General features: G+C 43.4%; 1 protein-coding gene across 4 annotated transcripts in view; it reads left to right on the top strand.

The window, feature by feature from the left end:
• WWC3 (WWC family member 3) overlaps positions 1–19,157 on the top strand; it is a 230,235-nt gene that overhangs the window by 203,083 nt on the left and 7,995 nt on the right. For all 4 annotated transcript variants that reach the window (XM_033949184.1, XM_033949183.1, XM_033949185.1 and 1 more), the window contains 6 exons: positions 2,886–3,050; positions 6,721–6,872; positions 9,002–9,161; positions 11,898–12,062; positions 13,965–14,057; positions 17,117–17,347. In XM_033949184.1, the coding sequence (XP_033805075.1) occupies positions 2,886–3,050; positions 6,721–6,872; positions 9,002–9,161; positions 11,898–12,062; positions 13,965–14,057; positions 17,117–17,347 (966 nt within the window). The remainder of the gene's footprint in view (positions 1–2,885; positions 3,051–6,720; positions 6,873–9,001; positions 9,162–11,897; positions 12,063–13,964; positions 14,058–17,116; positions 17,348–19,157) is intronic.

Genomic DNA, 19,157 nt, shown 5'->3' with positions numbered 1-19,157 from the left:
TTTCCCAGACCACCTCTTCCTCTCAACACATTGACACGCTGCCTCCACCACTAGAACACCTCACCGGGTAGGCCAGCAATGCTTATAAATTTTATAAAACACATTATTATATTTTCTTATAAAGCACATATTTTAACTGAACTCTGACATCCTCAGCCTTTCCATTCACAAAAATAGAAGGAAGAAAAGTTCCCATTTCCTGCTGTCTCATGTCCCCGGCCTATACAATATTTTTCTTCTGCAGACCCTTCAAAAGTCTGAACAAATCCTCGTTTCACTTGCATTATAAAGTACTGAGGATGCCATCTCTCCCCAATCCCAGGTCCTAAAGTCTACGACAGTATCACAAACACAGATTCAGGAAAAAAAATTTCGATTCAGCCTATTGAATTGGTTTATCGATTCGATTTTAATGCCCAATTGGGTGTTTTTTTCAAACATCCTGGTGGGTTTATGTTATAGCTTTTTCAGCCCCCTTTGGCTTCTCCTAACCACACTGGTGCTGTGGTGTAAATAAAATAAAGAAACAAAAAGTACTTTTCCTCTCTCTGTTAAATCCTAGCTCACGTTTGCGGTCTAACACCAGCTCTGGCAGGATACACATTTCAAATCTGACATATTGTAATCACAAAACAGAAAATAAAATTAGTTTTTCTACCTTTTGTTGTCTGGTTATTTTTCAAATCTTGTTGGTCCAAGGCTCTGGTTGTCTTCTGATAACTTGCTTGCCAGGGTCTCCTTCTTCCTTCTTTCTGCATGCTAACCATCCATCTGCCATCTCTGTCCTCCCCGTTTCCCTTCCCTCCCCCGGATGTCTGGCATCTTTCCTTTTTTTCGTCTCCCTCCACAGATCCACCTTTTCTTAACTACCCTTTCATCCAGCATCTCTCCCTCCTTCCCCACCACCCCAGGGTCCACCATCTCTCTTTTTCTTTTCCCAACTACCCTCCTAACCAGTATCTCTATTCCCCCCCTCCACAACATCCCTTGTGTCCAACTTCTCTCCCTTTCTGTTCCTACCCTCCCTAAAACCCATGGTCCATCATCTCTCTCCCTCTCCTCTATTTTCATACCCATTATTTCTTCCCACCCAAAGTCCAGCATATGCAAGTCTCTTTGAACCCCTGCCCCTTCCCTCCGTGTACTTCTGCACCAGGGCCCCCTCCCCTGAAGGCCTGTCCCCCCCTTAAAGGTCTGCATCCCACCCCTGAAGGCCTCTCCCCCCCCCCCTTTAAGGCCTGCACCCCCCCGAATGCCTGTCCCCCCCTTGAAGGCCTGCACCCCCCCTCGAAGGCCTGCACCCCCCCTCGAAGGCCTGCACCCCCTCTCGAAGGCCTGCACCCCCCCTCGAAGGCCTGTCCTCCCATTGAAGGCCTGCACCCCCTCTCGAAGGCCTGCACCCCTTCTCGAAGGCCTGCACCCCCTCTCGAAGGCCTGCACCCCCCTCGAAGGCCTGTCCCTCCCTTGAAGGCCTGCACCTCCCCTTGAAGGCCTGCACCCCCCTCGAAGGTCTGTCCCACCATTGAAGGCCTGTCCCCCCCTTGAAGGCCTGCACCCCCCCTTGAAGGCCTGCACCCCCCCTTGAAGGCCTGCACCCCCCCTCGAAGGCCTGCACCCCCCTTGAAGGCCTGCACCCCCCTAGAAGGCCTGTCCCCCCATTGAAGGCCTGCACCCTCTCTCGAAGGCCTGTCCCCCCCTCGAAGGCCTGCACCCCCCCTTGAAGGCCTGCACTGCCTCTCGAAGGCCTGCACCCCCCCTCAAAGGCCTGTCCCCCCCCCTTGAAGGCCTGCACCCCCCCTCGAGGGCCTGCACCCCCCCTCGAGGGCCTGTCCTCCCCCTTGAAGGCCTGTCCCCCTGAAGGCCTGTTTCCTTCCCCCCCCCAAGGCCGGCCTGCCTGCCCGCCCGCCCGACCCTGAAGGCCTGCATCCCCCCCTCCGCAGGACCACTCGCCCTCCCACCACCTCGAAGGACCGCTCATCCGCCCAGCTTGCCTGCACCATTTACCTGAAGCAGCCTGCAGCAAGATCGCGATCCCAGCGATCTTTGTGCTGCTTTGGCTCTGTTTCCTCTGCCGCGGTCCTGCCCCTCCTCTGACGTCAGGGGAGGGCGGGACCGTGGCGAAGGAAACAGCCGAAGCAGTGCAAAGATCGCTGGGATTGCGATCTTGCTGCAAGCTGCTTCAGGTAAATGGTGCGGGGAGGAATCCAGATGCGAGACGTCGGGGCTGAACCGGACGCAGGGGGGGGAGAACCGGACCGGGAGTACCCCCTCAGGGCTTGGCACCCGGGGCGGACTGCCCCCCACACCCCCTTGGTACGCCACTGGATTCAGCTGAACAAGGTGTACATCCATCCTATCCTTTTCGTTGTATCTATGATAGCATTATTGGTTGTTAATTGTCATTATAGCGCTATATTGTTTTGCTTTTTTTTTTTCTTCTCTATCTTTTCTTTTCTCAGTGAACATTTGACTCATGTTATCTTATACTGTTGTATTCATTTATGTATGATCTAATTAAATGTCATTAAAAATTATTGCACTAAAAAAAAAATGGCCAACACAATCCCTAGTAGTAATCTTGAAGTATTACTGTTAGGACTCAGACTGCAAATAGGGGTTTTGTAATTTATAAGACCCTTCAACTACATAGCATGACTTTGTAAATGGGATAGGGGCTAGGGATATGCAGTTGTTAACAACATTGAAAAGACCAAGGGTATTTGTTTTAATTCATGCATTTCGAACAAAAAAAATGACACAGCATAAGTGAGCTAAAAATGAGAAATAAAAAAAAATTGGGGGTAAAATGAAAATTTTCCATGCATATCTTGTAAAAACGGGCAGTCTTCTTACTCTGTTTGGGCTGTCATTTACCTTTTCCATAGGGCATTGCTCATGTTAGCTTGGCAGACTATGAATGCTCCAGTGACATGCTTCTTCAGTGGTACCCTGTCCAGATTTTTACAGGGGCAGAACCGCAGAGAGTTTACAGCAATCGTCAGGAGAAGGAGCCTGTTGAATCTACTGGAAATGGGGCTTCTGCAAACACGGTAGGTTTGTCATTAACTGTTTATTGTTTCTTAATGAACTGTGCTTTGTAGGGGTAAAGCAAAACAATTTACAGATTCTAAAATTAGAAGATTAAAAGTGGGAAATGAGCTCTGTAATATGCATTCATACAAAAGACTCATTACTTACCTATGTTCAGAATATAAACAATAACCGTGGAAGAAGAGATCTTGAAATTGTTTTATGATACCTGACTAAAGATTCTCCCTCTGTTCTTGCTTTGCCTATATCTGCTCTTTTAGCACTTATGGCAGTGAACAAGCACAGGAACACATTTATTGGATGATTGTTCAACAGCAGTAAATTATGAGGGTCATTTCATAAATAATGCACACTAGTTTTTAAAATTTACATGTTTTTTTATTTTTATTTTTTTCAAGTATTTCTTTACAATCCTTCAATATAGGCCTCCTTTTATTAAACTGCGCTAGAAGTTTTAGTGCGGGGAGCTGCGCTGAATTCTTTGCGCTGCTCCCGACACTCATAGGAACTCTATCAGGAGCAGTGCGGCTCCCCGTGCTAAAAACTGCTATCGCAGTTTAATAAAAGGGAGAAATAGTCTCCCTGCTTGCAAAGACCAAGTCCCAAAGTCCAGGAAGCTTCATTATTCCATCCAAGACACCATTTTTGTTCAGTTGCCAAATGGCTCGGGTAACGGCGGAAGAAAGCGATGTCCGCACATAGGTTGTTTCAACTTTGGAAAAAGGTCAGGCATTCTTGAATCTCATTGTTGCTATTGATGAAACGTGGGTCAGAGACTTTGAGCCGGAGCTGAAATCACAGTCCAACGAGTGGAGAGCTCCATCTTCCCCACAACCAAAAACATTTTGACGAGCTCAATCAAAAGTCAAACAAATTTTTTATTTTATTTCTTCCATTTGTGTGTCGCACATACCTCTAGGCAACATTACAGATGAAGGGGTTAGAAGAGGGTAGGGAGGACCATGGAGGGCAGGAAGAAGTGGAGAGGAGAGAAGCATGTAGAATATTTCATAGAAATTCCTAACTTTACAGATAGGAGCACCATCTATGGAAATGATATCTAAATGAATTAAAGTAATTTTAAAAAGGGAATAGAAGGGAGGAACCGTTAAACAATAGAATTCAGGGAAATTCAATTAATAAAATAAAAAGGAAAGGGGTAAAAACAATGGAATAAAATTTAAAATAATTCATAAACTGGGATAAAAAAAAATCAAATAAGTCTGACAGAAGTCCAATTTCCTGAAGCAGCTTTGTCACCTCAGCATATTTTAAATAATCCCAACGGCAAAAGTCCAGACGGGACAGATATCAGCTCGGGCTTTCCAGCTGCTGCAGCCCCAACTCATCGCTTCCAGGCAGAAGATGCACAGAGATAGAACAATCCAGCGCTGGGCTGCACTGCTCTCGGTGGATGACAGATGCTCATGGGCAGCTCCTAAAGAATGATGATTTTTGCTTATGATTATGAAGGCATCATCATCATCACAGACAAAGTTCCATGTGGAAGAAGTGTCATAGCAGTGTAATATTGTGATTTTTTACAAAAAATGTGTAGAAAAATACACAAGACTCGACCTCAGTTGCTCTTGGCTAGCCACTCATTGTTCACGACAATGCTCGCCCGCACACAGGGAATGTCGTCATTGAAAAACTACGCGAATATGGCTGGGAGGTGTTACCTCATGCTCCCTACAGATTTCGACCACCAGACTTCTACCTTTTTCCAAAGTTGAAACAACCTTTGTGTGGACATCGTTTTGCATCTCTGGAAGAGCTTTCTTCCGCCGTTACCTGAGCCATTCAGCAACTGAACAAAAACGGTGTCTTGGATGGAATAATGAAGCTTCCCAGACGTTGGGACTCGGTCATTGCAAAGCAGGGAGACTATATTGAAGGATTGTAAAGAAATACTTGAAAAACAAAAAATAAAACATGTAAATTTTAAAAAATAGTGTACATTATTTATGAAATGACCCTCGTATGAATAACAGTTGTGATAGTGCCAAAAGAGAAGACAGCAGTTTCTTTTTTATTCCTATTTCATCTCTACCTTTATATGTGGGGCACACCGCTAAATTTTTCGCAGTTCTACCCAGTAGAACAGTGTCCCGCAAACTTTGTTGAGCCACGGCACACTAAACGTAGTGGCCCCGGCTCGACACATCCAGAAATGCATGGACGTTGCTGTGATGATGTCATCACATTAATGTCTGCGCATGCACAAAGGCCCGCCAGACGGGCCCTGAGCTGCCAGTGGTGGGTGCCCGTAGCGAAGAGGGCCGGAGAGAAGGAGAGGCGCTGGCTCTGGCTGACTGCGTACAGGACGTTCCTCTCGCCGCAAGAGGCACGTCCTTAGGCAGTCAGCTGGCGCCTCTCCTCCTCCCCACTGTGTTGCGGGGGCATGCTAGTGTGCTGTGGGCATGCTAGTGTGCTGTGGCACACAGTTTGCTATACACTGCAGTAGAGTATTCCTTGGCTGGAGGAATGTTTGATGGCCTAGGCCAGTGTATCGTAAACTGTGTGCCCCAGCAGATTCCAGATGCCAGCAAGGAGGAAAGGCGCCAGTAATACTTGTTGATTTTTTGTCTGCATACAGTGGTACCTTGGATTACGAGCATAATCTGTTCCAGGAGCATGCTCGTAAACCAAAATGCTCGTTTATCAAAGCGAGTTTCCCCATAGGAAATGATGGAAACTCGCTTTGATACGTTCCCACCCCCGAGGACAGTGGCGCTGCTCTATCCCCCCCCCCCACGAGAACCGCATTGCTCCCCCCCTGCGATCCGGCATCCTCCCCCCCCCGTGATCCAGCACCCTCCCCCCCCCATGAACCGGTACCCCCCCCTGCTTCTTACTGTCATCTGGGCCTGGGCACTGGCATGTCCTGTGCGTTGGTGCTGGCATGTCCCTGTGAGTTCACGTTCTCTCCGAGATTCTCGGAGATCTCGGAGAGAATGTGAACTCGCAGGCCTTGAGCATGTGCAGATGCTCAAGGCCCAGCAAGAGAGGAGGCCGATCTTCGGGCACCAGCACCAACACACAGGACATGCCGGTGCCCAGGCTCAGATGACAGTTAGAAGTGGCGGGGGGAGTGCCGAATCGTGGAGGGGGCTGCAGGATCACAGGGGAGAGGGTGCCGGATCGTGGGGGGAGGGTGCCGGATCGTGGGGGGTGCCGCTCGCAAATCGAGGCACGCTCGGTTTCCGAGGCGCCAATTTTGCGAATGTTTTGCTCGTCTTGCAAAACACTCGCAAACCGGTGCACTCGTAATTAATGCATGGAATAGCATGAAATACCAAACATTATCAGTAACTTAACCTAGGGTTCATGCTCTAGGTCTCTAGAGTCCATTCTAGAATCATGTTGTGAATATTGTTTCTACAGCATGTTGAGTGTCAGTTGCCCTGGGGAATAGAATCCCAGGCCAGGAATCAAACCCAGGTTCTCTGCAGGGCAGAGTGCAATAGTCCCCCTTTGTCATCAGGCTGGCTTGGTGATTGCATTACTATTTGTTACCTAATTACAATATACACATAACATAATTTTTAGTTAGAAATAGTTGTACAGCATAACTTGATGGCAATCTTTATTTTGACTGTTCAATAGCTGTCTTAAACTGACTTCTAGTTAAGTAATCATCTCTTGTAATCCTCTTGCTTCTTCTAGGACGCAGTGTCGGCCCTGCTGGCTCGGACCACCGCTCAGCTAGAAGCAGTAGAAAGAGAACTGGCAGAGGAGAGAGTAAAGCTTGAATACACTGAAGAGGAAATCCTAGAGATGGAGAGAAAGGAAGAGCAGGCAGAAGTTGTATCTGAGAGGTGATGACATTTCATCAAACACATTTTCACTCGGAGGGGCTGTTAGCTTGTGATTTTGCATCTGCCAAGCACACTTGCCATCTTCATACATTTGCAAGAATGATGGACCAAGATCCAACAGCTTCAGAGAAGTACTGTTCTAGCTTTCTGTTACAATATCGAGAATAGATGAACCTGTGTGTCAGATGTTAAAAGGCAATTTTATAACTGGGCACATGCATTCCAGCCTATTATATAAGATAGCATATAACTGCTATAGTACATAACTGCAAGGGGATGGAGCATGAGCGGGGCATGGGCGTGTCTCGAAACTTATGGAATCCTGTAAGTTACGTGCAATGATTGACACACCAAGGCATGCCCATTTATGCCTGTCATTGACCTGGTGTAAATAGTCATGCCTTAATTTAGGAATGACCATCTGGGTTTCTGGTAGTATTTTATAATGAAATTGGATCTCCCAGATACTAATATAGAATAAATGCTCCCTGCCCTGCATTGGGGTACCCTGTTATAGAATTCCCCCGTTCCCCTACCTATAATAGTGAAATATTACAATTTAACATAGTAAATGATGGCAGATAAAGACCTGTGTGGTCCATCTAGTCTGCTCAACAGACACATTCATTCTCAAGGCATCAAAGCAGTAATTACTCATTTTACTGCCTAAGTTTCAGTATAAGATGTCCTTTCCCTGGATAGGTAAGACCTGTACTCAGACAATTTGAACACGGTATAAAATGCTTATAATTGCTCTTGATTCTTTTTTTCTGCATATGGGACAGAGACCGTAGAAGGCTTCCGACATTGGCTATTCCACCCCATACTGCTCCATGGCTGGAGTTGCCATAGCAGCTAACTCCAGCCCCCTCTCCCCCCCCCCCACCCCCACGATCTGTCTTGCCATATATGGAACATAGACCATAGAAATCTGTCCATCATCATCTTCCTTCCATGCTGCTGGGCTTCTATTTAAGCATCACAAAATGAAGATATAGTTTTTGTTCTGTCGCGTTTTGTGTCAAAACAATCCTCTTTCTGTTTAGGGATCCTTTGTGTTTATCCCATGCATTTTTGAACTCCGTCACTGTTTTTTGCCTCATCCTCCTCCAGAGGGAGGGCATTCCAGGCATCCACCACCCTCTCCTTGTAGAAGTATTTCCTGACATTACTCCTAAGTCTACCACCCTGCAACCTCATGTTATGTCCTCTAATTTTACTGCTTCTCCCTCCCTGAAATACGAGAGATTTGTTTGTAGATTAATACCCTTATAATTAAATTGGGTCTCCCAGATACTATTATAGAATAAATGCTCCCTGCCCTGCATTGTAGGCATCTTGTCATAGAATTCCCCTACCATAATGATCTTTTTTTCTTGGGGGGGGGGGGGGCTAGAATCTCCTCCTTTTTTATATTTGTAGCTCTTATGGAACTAGAGCTGGGATCCAGTGCTATGAGTCTTTATTTACAAATACCAGGGGAGGTTTGCACCCCCTGCTTTCTTTTTTCTTTTTATATCCCCTTCAATGTACTCTAGTCCCGTCTTCATGATGAAGAGCCTCAGCCAGGATCCCTGCAGCAGATCCCTTTCCGAGGCTTGCAATCATGGATCCTAGATCTGGTTACCCAGGTGTCACCATTGCACAATGAATATTGTTTTAACCCTCAGATGATTCAGAGAGTGAAAGACTGTGATGGGAATTTAGCCCAAATCCTCTCCATAGTAGTGCAGAACGCCGTCACTGCACCATCAGGCAGTCCCCATAACCACTGGTCTCATTGTATAACATAGTACCTGTGCTAAAATAGCACAAGTTGGTGGTAAAATAACATGCCTTAATGGTAGCTCATGTTGATAGCTACACTCCTGAGTTCTATACAAAATTGTGGTTTCTTAAGAGAGAGTGTACATGAGTTTTTGAAACCACAATGGCCTTTTTGGTGCTGGAATGGTCAGATCTGAAGAAGGGACCATTGATCTCAAAAGCTCTTAAGAACAATCTGTGGATGTTCCTTTACTGGTGTGGTCAAAGGTACCATAGCCTGCAGAACAAAATGTAATTTATGCATTTATGTTGAAACAGCATATAGGCCACTGTTCATATTTGTTCAAATGGCCTGTCTTTAGGAGCTGGCAAGCAGAATCTGTTGATAGTGGATGTAGTAACTGCACACAGCTCGGTCCCGCTTATCCGGAAGTGTGCTGTGGAGAACCTGTCCATGGGTATTTATGTGCAGGACAGTCAAGCCAATATAATTCTCGAACAATTCCAGCTCCACTGCTCAAGGTAGGTTGACAAAACGTAGGCCGAAGATTTTTGCTGAGGCAATTTTACTAGCTGGAAAATCACACCATAGCAGAATAAATGGGAATTTTAGTACTATGACAACTGAGTAATTGTGAGGGCTTGCCCAGAAAAATATTGTAACTCGTATATTGAAAAATATTGAAACTTGTATTTTGGTCACAATGGTATAGCATTACCACACAATTCTTTTTACTAAGGGCCCCTTTTATCAAGCTGTGCTAGAGGTTTTTAGCGCGAGCCGGCATGGTAAATGCTGTGATGCTCATAGAATTCCTATATGTGTCAGAGCATTTACCTCGTCGGCCCACGCTAAAAACCTCTAGCGCAGTTTGATAAAAGGGGAGGGGTAAATTTGGTTGCATTTATTACAAAGTTCTATTTGGCTTAGTACCAAAATATTTAATTAAACAACTTCCAAGTTTTATTATTTCTTTGATATACTATCAAAATATATCTAGACGGTTTACAATCGATAAAAACATTTTAAAACAAAAATAAAAACAGTATCAACATATTACAATTAAGTTTCTCCTAGTCTTTTCTTTTTTTGTTTTTCCGTCTTCAAAGGGTTGTCTGCGAAAAAAAATAGATAATTTTCTTACTAAGCTGCTTAGTGGGGCTCAATTTCATCTTTGGTTTTAGCTTCAGTTTCTTACATGCATTTTAGGAAGTTACTAAAAACTTTTTTGTATCCAAAATTTTTCTGGAATTATTTTTAGCAGTGTTCTATTGATACTTCTTTTTGGTGGATGTATATTCACTGATATATTCTGCTTATCCTTTATTAAACTGCATTGAACCGAAAGGTATTGCAATTTATATATAAAATTTTATATTATGTTAATATTGTGTATTTAAAGTCATGGGATAGGCAGTAATGTCCTTTTATGGAATGAGAACTGGTTGAAAAACAGAAAACTGAGAGTGGGTTTAAATGGTCAATATTACCAATGGAGAAGGGTAAATTTTAGGGTTTCCCAGGGGATTGTGCTGAGACCACTGCTTTTTAACATATTTATCAATGATCTAGAGATGGGAATAACTGGTGAGATAATTAAATTTGCTGATGACACAAAGTTGTTGAAAGTTGTTAAATCGCAAGAGGATTATGAAAAATTGCAAAAGGACCTTGTGAGACTTGAAGACTTGGTGTCAAAATGGCAGATGACGTTTAATGTGAGCAAGTGCAAAGTGATGCATGTGGGAAAGAGGAACCCAAACTATAGCTATGTGATGCTGGGTTCTGTGTTAGGAGAAACTGCCCAGGAAAAAGATCTAGGTGTCATTGTTGATAATACGCTGAAACCTTCAGCTCAGTGTGCGGCAGCTCCTAAGAAAGCAAATAGAATGTTAGGAATTATCAGAAAAGGAATGGAAAACAAATATGAAAATGTTATAATGCCCCTGTATCGCTCTATGGTACGGTTGCACCTTGAATATTGTATGCAGTTTTGGTCGCCATAATCTCAAAAAAGATATAGTGGAATTAGAAAAGGTACAGAGAAGGGCAACAAAAATAATAAAAGGGATGGATCGACTTCCGTATGAGGAAAGGCTAAAGTGGCTAGGGTTCTTCAGCCCTTTTTTTCTTTTCTTTTCTATTTAAATGGAGTTCTTTTCTTAATTTTGATTCAATTATATTGTAAACTGTTTGATCCTTTTTGGCTGTATATGTGGTATATAAAGATTTTAATAAACATTACAGCTGTTTGAGGAAGGCAGTGCTAGGATGGCCTTGGAAGTTATGTAGACATTGGCTGTATTCAATGCTGATGCCTTCATAGCCGGCCTGGCAAGTAGGACCATATAAACAGCAGTCCTGACTTTGTTCAGTAAGCTGTGTGGGTGCGGTTCTGAATATTAGCTGTACCTGCAGAACTTTTGGGTACTTTTATAGTACTTTTGGGCTCTTTTGCAGCTCTGTGCAACATTAACAGTTTTTAGCATATAAGTATTGTTTATGACTGCCATTTTTTGTCTGTTGGTCTGAAAATTATATGGTGAAGGTTTTTTTTAATGATAGATGGTAGTAGGAAGCAGAGCTAGAGGATCTCAGCTCACTTCATTAGACACATTAGAAATGGTTTTGAGTGCCTTCTGAGGCTTTTTCTCCTTCACCTATATTTTCTCTGTGATTATTAGTACATATATACCAGTTTACTGGCGTGTGGTTTATTGTGTCTTACAATTGCACTTGTATGTACCTCCAGCCTTTCCCTACTTTATATTTTGAACTTTTTAGTACTGCCATTCACTCTGATATTCAGTGCTGGTGCCTGGACAAGGCCTGGCCTTCAATATCTGGGTATGATTTAGCCAGTAGTGGTAAATTGAAGGGATTATTTCCCAAACCTGCTGTCTATTAGTTGCATTGGGCTTAAAAGGTTTTGGAAATAAGCCCTTCAGTTTAAAAAATGCTCATAACCACTGGCTTAATATAAGCTTCACAGTGTGTAACTGCTCTGAGCTTTATTTGATGCATTGTCAATAGATGTAATATATGTGTTGTCTAAACGATGGCTCAATGTCTCAGTTCCTTGAGCACATGGAATGTTTGCTTCTTTCCAATTATAAGAATTGTAGTGCCTTTCCTATTTCTATTTTACTTTGTATTTTTCTAGATTTGCTCTGCTACTTACAGTTAAAGGTGGTATAGAAAGTCCTAAATAAATATAATCTAATTGAAATATATTGTGTTTTTGTTATGACCTGCAGGTAGATAAGGAAACCAACACAGAAGATCTCTTCCCAAGGCAGGTAGCTCTTCTTCCAAAAGACAGGGCTAGCCGTAGGTCTCGTGGCTCCCCTTTTGTTCGGAGCAGCACTATTGTTCGTTCCCAGACTTTCTCACCGGGAGCACGAAATCAGTATGTTTGCAGGGTAAGTAAAAAAAAAAAATCATTATGGATTTTTTTTTTTTTTTTTGGGGGGGGGGGCAGAAGCAGGAAGTTGGGGTTGAAAGACCCAGCTAGTCATCACATTCTCTGTGGACTTGCAGCACAGTTTTACTTGTTGCACTCGATGACTACAGGGATTGTGGTAAAAGGAGAAAGAGAGAGACTGGAGGTTTCCAAATGTTTTCTGGGGTTGCCTTTAGTGAATATGCTTGAGAAAAAATTTGTATGTTTTGGGTCTCCAGTGGATGTAAATATGTGTTGTGTGCATTTAAAGATCAATTCTATAATCCAGGCACCCCCTTTTACACACCCAGATGCTGTTATAGACGAGGCTCTGATCGCATGTCCTCAAGGCACCCAGTTGTAGAATACTCCCCTCACTGTGGATATTCTGAAATCCCAAGGATATCTAATAGATTAGGATCCTGAAGGATGGGTTTGAGAGTCAGCGTTCAAGTATTAAGTACCAGTAGCTTTCATTGCCAGAGTGTTTCCTTGGCTAAGACACTCATCCTTCTTTAACTCCGTCATTGCTTGGTTGAAGGCCTCTGACTTCTGCCCTCTTCAAGGCTTGGCATGTGTGCCTTGTCCAGTAGATAGCTTGTGAATAAAAGTCAGTTCTGACATTTGGACCTGTCTTGGACAAACAGCATATACTAATGTTTCTTACAAATTATTTATGCTCCATAAGTACCTGACAGTGGACCATGGGAGGAGAGGGTGGTGTAGTGGTGAGAGCTATAGCCTCCGCACCCTGAGGTTGTGGGTTCAAACCCCGCACTGCACCTAATGACACTGGGCAAGTCACTTAATCCTCCACTGACCCAGGTACATTGGGACTTATATACAGGTACTTCAAGCATTTACCATATCTGTCCTGGTGGGCTCACAACCTGTCTAATGTACCTGGGACAGTGGAAGATTAAGTGACTTACCCAGGGCCACAAGGAGCAACGCACGGTTTGAGCTCACAACCTCAGGATACTGAGGCTGTAGCTCTAACTACTGCACCACACTCTCCAGGCCTATAGCCCGCTGGGACAGATAGGGAAAATGCTTGAAGTACCTGCATGTAAACTGCTTTGAGTCCCAATCCCTTTCCCTAATATATGAAAGGGTTTTTCCTATTATCTGTCTGTGGAAAAGAATGTCCACTACATACAGTAAGTCCCTATTTGAGTAAAAACAGGGCAATGTAGGTTGACAGCATTAGATTTAGTAACAAATATTAAATATTTTTATGGACTAACACCGGTTTCAAGTTCAGATCCTCTCCACGTGTCGGAGGTGGTCAGGCAATGTGCACCACAAAGGTGATATGCTTGATCCAAGGAGGAAGAGAACCGCAGTGGCTACAGTGATGGCCCATGGCAACTATAAGAGACTGGTGGCATAGTAAGAGAGGGGCGGAAGGGGGCGAACCACCCCGGACGCCATCTTGGTGGGGCGCCGGCACCGCTCCTCCTCTTCGTTCCCTCGCTACTTCCCTGCTGCATGTTCATCTTCAATTCCCTGCCACCCTCTTAGCCAGCGAGCAGCAGCTCCAACCTGTTGCTCGCACTGGACTTGGCATGCCCCTCTGACGTTACTTCTGGGTCCCCCGACTAGGAAGTGACATCAGAGGGAGAGCTGGCAAAGGCAGCAAGTTAGAGATGCTGCTCACACTGGGGAGGGAAGGGGAGCACGCATGGGAGGGGGCTGTCACCCCTCCCCCCAGGTGTCTCCCACCCTCACTATGCCACTGAGTGAGAGTTCTCCAGAACCTTGCCATCTATGGGACTGGATCAAAAATGAAGAAAATGAGTTTATAAAAACAAACTCCCTTTTTAGCTGTTATTGCATAGCTGTCTCTAATGTCTTGCTATCTATTCTCTTTCCTATCCAGCTGTATCGCAGTGATAGTGATAGCTCTACTTTGCCCAGAAAATCACCTTTCATCCGGAACACCTTAGAAAGACGAACACTGCGCTATAAGCAGGTATTGTGTAGTGTCAGCATGGATATTGGTTTGTACTAGGATTTACAGGGTATATATAAAGAGAGAGAAAATTAACCACTAAACCTGACCTGTTTAAAATTTCAGGGTGAAACTCAAGAGAATGATGGAGTTACTAGAGCAAGGCTGCCTTTGAATTTCATTTTTTACATATGATTAATAATACTGTGTTTCCCCGAAAATAAGCCCTAGCATGATTTTTAAAGATGCTTCTAATATGACCCCTACCCCCCAAATAAACCCTAGTTAAGATTGACCCCCTGACACTACCCGACTCCAACCTGACACTAGTGCTACCCAATTCACCAAAAAAAAAAATCAGACTTGTCGATTCAGCGACCCCCACCCTGGTGAGATCTGACATACCTCCGTTCCGAGGCCTCCTAAAGCGGCGGCAGTGCCCGCCGGGGCCTTCTCTCTGCCACATCACTGATGTCAGTGTTGCGACAGAGGGAAAGACCCAATGGGGAAGGCCACAAAGCAGCCCATTCAGAGCGCTGCCGCCACTGCTGTTTTGGGAGGCCTCGGAGGTACGGTATATCAGTCTCATGGTGGGAGGGTCAATGGGGTTCTGCTGCAAAAGGGGATGGGTGAGAGGGGAGGAAAGATGCTGCATATGGGAGGGGGGGAGAGAAAGGAAAGAGGAAGAATTGGTGTAGAGGAGAGGAAGGGAGAGAGGATTGTTGTACATGAAAAAAATAACATCCCCCCCAAATAAGCCCCAATGCGTTTTTTTGGAGCAAAAATTAATATAAGACCCCGTCTTATTTTTGGAGATACACGGTATATACCAGGCTAAAGGGAGGATGCAGCAAAAGTCTTTCAGTTGTGAGATTTCTTGTACAAAATATGAACAATCATATGCATCTAGGATAGAATTTTGCTGGCACAGTACATCTGGAGAGTTAAAGGTGTGTACTTGTCCTCCCCTGGCTTAAATACACGGATGAATATGCCACCTTTTAATGTGCAAGCTTCTAAACCACATTGAGGAGAGCTGGACTATTTTCTACTGGAAAAATACCTTTTACCTGAAAACAATTGCTCTGAAAACTGCACTTCTGATTTGCAGCCAGTGGTAAAAATGCTCTAGAACTTCTAGGCCCAAATTGCCAAAATATAAAATCTGATGGTACTAGAATAATTAGCAGAATTACATCTGGGTTATGGGTAATTCACACAGAGCTGTAGCTCTCTTGAATAGATTTGCCAGAAGGTTTCCTTGACATCAAATCTCTGGTACTTTGTAAAGTGATGACATTTATTCTTATACTAATATTGGCCCTCTTTTTTACTAAGCAGCGATAGAGGTTTCTACTGCAGCCTGGAACGCTAAATGTTCCAACACTGCTCCAATGTTCATTGGACTTCTATGAGCATCAGAGCATTTAGCGCTCTAGACCGTGGTAGAAACCTCTACTGTGGCTTAGTAAAAGTGTGTGTGGGAGGGGGAGGGAATTAAGAGGCAAATGATATATATCAATCAAACTCAACCATAACAAATACCACTCTTATTTAAACCGGAGGAAGAAAAGTCTCTGTAAACATACTGCTAATCTCTACCTCTGACATAAAATCCTCCTTGAATTAATCAAACTGAATAACTTGTATATGTGAATGCTATAATTTTATTTATTTACAAAATTTGTTTTCTCACTCTTTCTCGCTTTCTGGGTGGATCTATTCTATTCTATAACATTTGTACCCTACTCTAATCTCAAACTAGATTCTAGTTCTAGATACACTATTTAAAAACATTACTTCAAGATTTTCATAAATTCATACATTAAATCAATTAAAAATAAGTTTATACAATTTTTCAAAAAACGTAATATGAAAATTTTTTCCTTAATTCTGCTGGAAAATCATTCCAAAGCTTAGTACATACTTGCATTGAAAAAACATACAAAACAATCACCACTTCACAAATTAACAAATAGAAATAAAACAAATAGTGAGAAATAAGAAAATTCCATTTTATTGTACTAATCCATTTTTCAATTAGCTTTCAGAGGCCAAATCTTTCTTTACCTTCTTTCTGTTTCCGTGAAGGAAAGACCCGGCAGCGAGGAAGGCCCGAAGCAAGCAGGAGCAGCGAATTGAATGCCTCCCTCCCTGTCCTATCTCCTGCTGCCCTAGCCAGCAAGTGACTTCGCCCATGCTCCGGAGCTCTAACTCTGTGCTTGCAGGCTTCGTTTCTCCTCCCTCCCCCTCATGACGTAACTTCTGATTTCGTTGGAGAAGGGTCAGGAAGCCAGCAAGCACACCGTTAGAGCCCTGGAGTATGGACGAAGTCGCTTGCAGGCTACGGCGGGAGATAGGGCAACTGCCCTGTTTGCTCCCACCTAATGCCGAGCAATTTTGGGGGAGGTCACAGCCCCTGTGGCCCCCCTCCCCATTCTGAAGCCTATGCATACCTGTATATATTCAAGCGAACATGTTTAATCGTTGAATAACTAAGCTTTAAGACAGTTGAAAATTAGAAGCAATTTACTAGAAAAGATAGATACCTCAGTAAACCCTTTGGTCCCATACCATGTAATAATTTGTAGATCAGTACAACCAGTTTAAAATTGACTCTCTTCTCAATTGTTAGCCAGTACAATTGACTTAACAGTGGAGTAACCCAATCATATTTCTTTGTTTTAAAAATTAGATGGGCTGCTATATTCTGAAGCAGCTGTAACCTGTTTCTCAAATTCAATGTAAAACCACAATAATCCAACTAAGGTAAAATAATTGCTCTCACTGCTGTTCGAAAACTAAAGATAAAACAGAACAAATTATACACAGTTGACGCAATCAACCTCCCACCCCCCAACCAAATCATTTACTTGATTCTCAAAAGTCAGTCCACAGTCTATTATAATAACCAAGACCCCAGCTTTCTCTTGAATTAACTATGATTTAACAACCTGGGTCTGACTCATAAAGGTTCTATTCTCTGCTGATGTTTCTGCAGATGACAGTAATGTGTTCCCGCTTCTTTGTTGTTTTAGGGGGCAGTTAATATAATGTGCATTGTTTTATCTGTATTTCAGCAGTCCTGCAGATCTTCTTTGGCTGAAGTTATGGCTCGGACATCGCTAGACCTGGAGCTGGATCTCCAGGCATCTAGAACCAGGCAGAGACAGCTGAATGAGGAGATAAATGCTCTGAGAGAGATGAAACAGCATCTGGAGGACATCCAGCTCGGAGGGCAAGTTGAATTACCGCAGTGGGTTCTGCGGGATGAAAGATTCCGAAATCTGTTGAAGGAAGCAGAGAGACAGGTATGCCTATTTATTTATTTTTCAAATTTGATGTACCTCCCTCCTAGTATAGACCAATTAAAGTGATTTACAATAATTGTTCAGCCACAAAATCCCACCACTGTAGAATCTAAGCATACATATTATAACCACTATAAAACCTAAACATACACGTTATAATCGCATAATCTAGATGTAAAACAATCAATACACTTATTGTGATTTATTAGATTTTCCACATTGTTGCCTGTCTATGCACGCCCCTAACTACTCAATGCCATTTAAACCTTTCTTGAATTTTTTATTCTCTTGAAGGGAGAGAATGGAATCATAGTGAAATTTTCATGATTCTCCATGGGTAGATGAGGCATTAACTCAATAGCAGCAGCATAGCCAACATCACGAGAAAACCACACTCCAGATTTGTGGATTTTAAATCAGGGTGTTTTTGGCTTGTGTCATGACTTTATTTGCCAGAAAAATGAGCCAGTTTACAGCAGTAGAATTTTTATTTTTTTAACCTATGTTTGCCATAGAACAGGTACATTCTCCAAGCAAGGTCATATTCACTCTCTTTTTGTAGTCAGAAGTAGTGAATTGGACTGTGTGAATATATTGTATTTTTAAAGGCATTTCTATATGCTTGTTCACTTGAGGCTAACCAATAAAAAGGTAGATTTTGCTTCCTGATCCTGAGTACTGGCAAAATAGTTGAACAGAGCTTCTGCTTTTATAGAGACAAATTATCCACTTCTCTGGTTCAAATGCACTAGTTTTTGCATATTTCTAACCCCCCCCCCCCCCCAAGTTTGATATATTTTGTTATTACTCTTGGATTAATTTTGGTATGATGATTTCTTGCTGCTTCTTTGAAGTTCCAACTCAAAATGGATCCCTCTTTGATTACAGTTCTACGGGCCTTCATTTAAATCCAAACTTAACAATCCAGCAAGCAACTGCATGAGCAGGAAAGGGGGATGGAGGAGGGTTATTATGTGTTTACTCTGGTTCAGTCTTTCCAGGTTTTGTTCCATAGATTGCTAGAACTGAGGGATGATCTATTCCTTATATTCTGTTCTTTTTATGCCAATTGTTCATATCACACTATTTCACCTTGGTAGTGGATGTTTGAGACATGGACGTCCAATTATTCAGTACCACCTGGCAGAAATTATCAATTAACCTCTCCTCCAAAGAAGCTTATTAACTCACCATGTAGAGCAACACTGCTCTTTGTAGACCAGTCCAGTAAGAGTGAAATCCCAGCATGGTTTGAAAACATTATACTGGGAGCTCACCTAAGATGGCAGCTTGAGGTCTACATGAAGATGCTGTTGGGTTATTTCCATTAAAACTATTTTTATATTTACCTTATGGTAAAGAGAAAATCTAAATCCCGGGTTATCCCGAAAGAATCTGATATTCTAACCGGACCGATGGATGCCTTTCTGCAGCGAGGGACCTGAACACAGGAACCAGAGGGAGAATCCTCGGCGTGGAGAGACGTTCAGGCTGAGGCGTGTAATCTCTCTTTCGAGGGCGCCACCTTGTCTTCGGAGGAGTGCAATCCACTGATTCACCCTGAGGCAACGGAGGGAGTGTTGGAGAGAGAGCCAGCCCGGAACGTTATCATGCCGACTCAACAGAGTGCGGATTCCGGCTCTGGACAGGGGCTAGAGAAGCTTATTCTATCGGAGCAATCGGTGAGAAGGAAGGAACAGGATCACTAAGTTATTTCTATGATGGATGTGACTGCTATGGAATACAGATACTTTAATTCCTTCAGTTGGTACTGGAAACGAGGTTTTACCTCTGCAAAGGCCAAAAGTTT

Source organism: Geotrypetes seraphini, chromosome 6 (genome assembly GCF_902459505.1).
Source record: "Geotrypetes seraphini chromosome 6, aGeoSer1.1, whole genome shotgun sequence".
NCBI classification, from domain to species: Eukaryota; Metazoa; Chordata; class Amphibia; order Gymnophiona; family Dermophiidae; genus Geotrypetes; species Geotrypetes seraphini.
The sequence above is the reverse complement of the archived record's forward strand: the minus strand, read 5'-3'. Positions and strand labels throughout refer to the sequence as shown.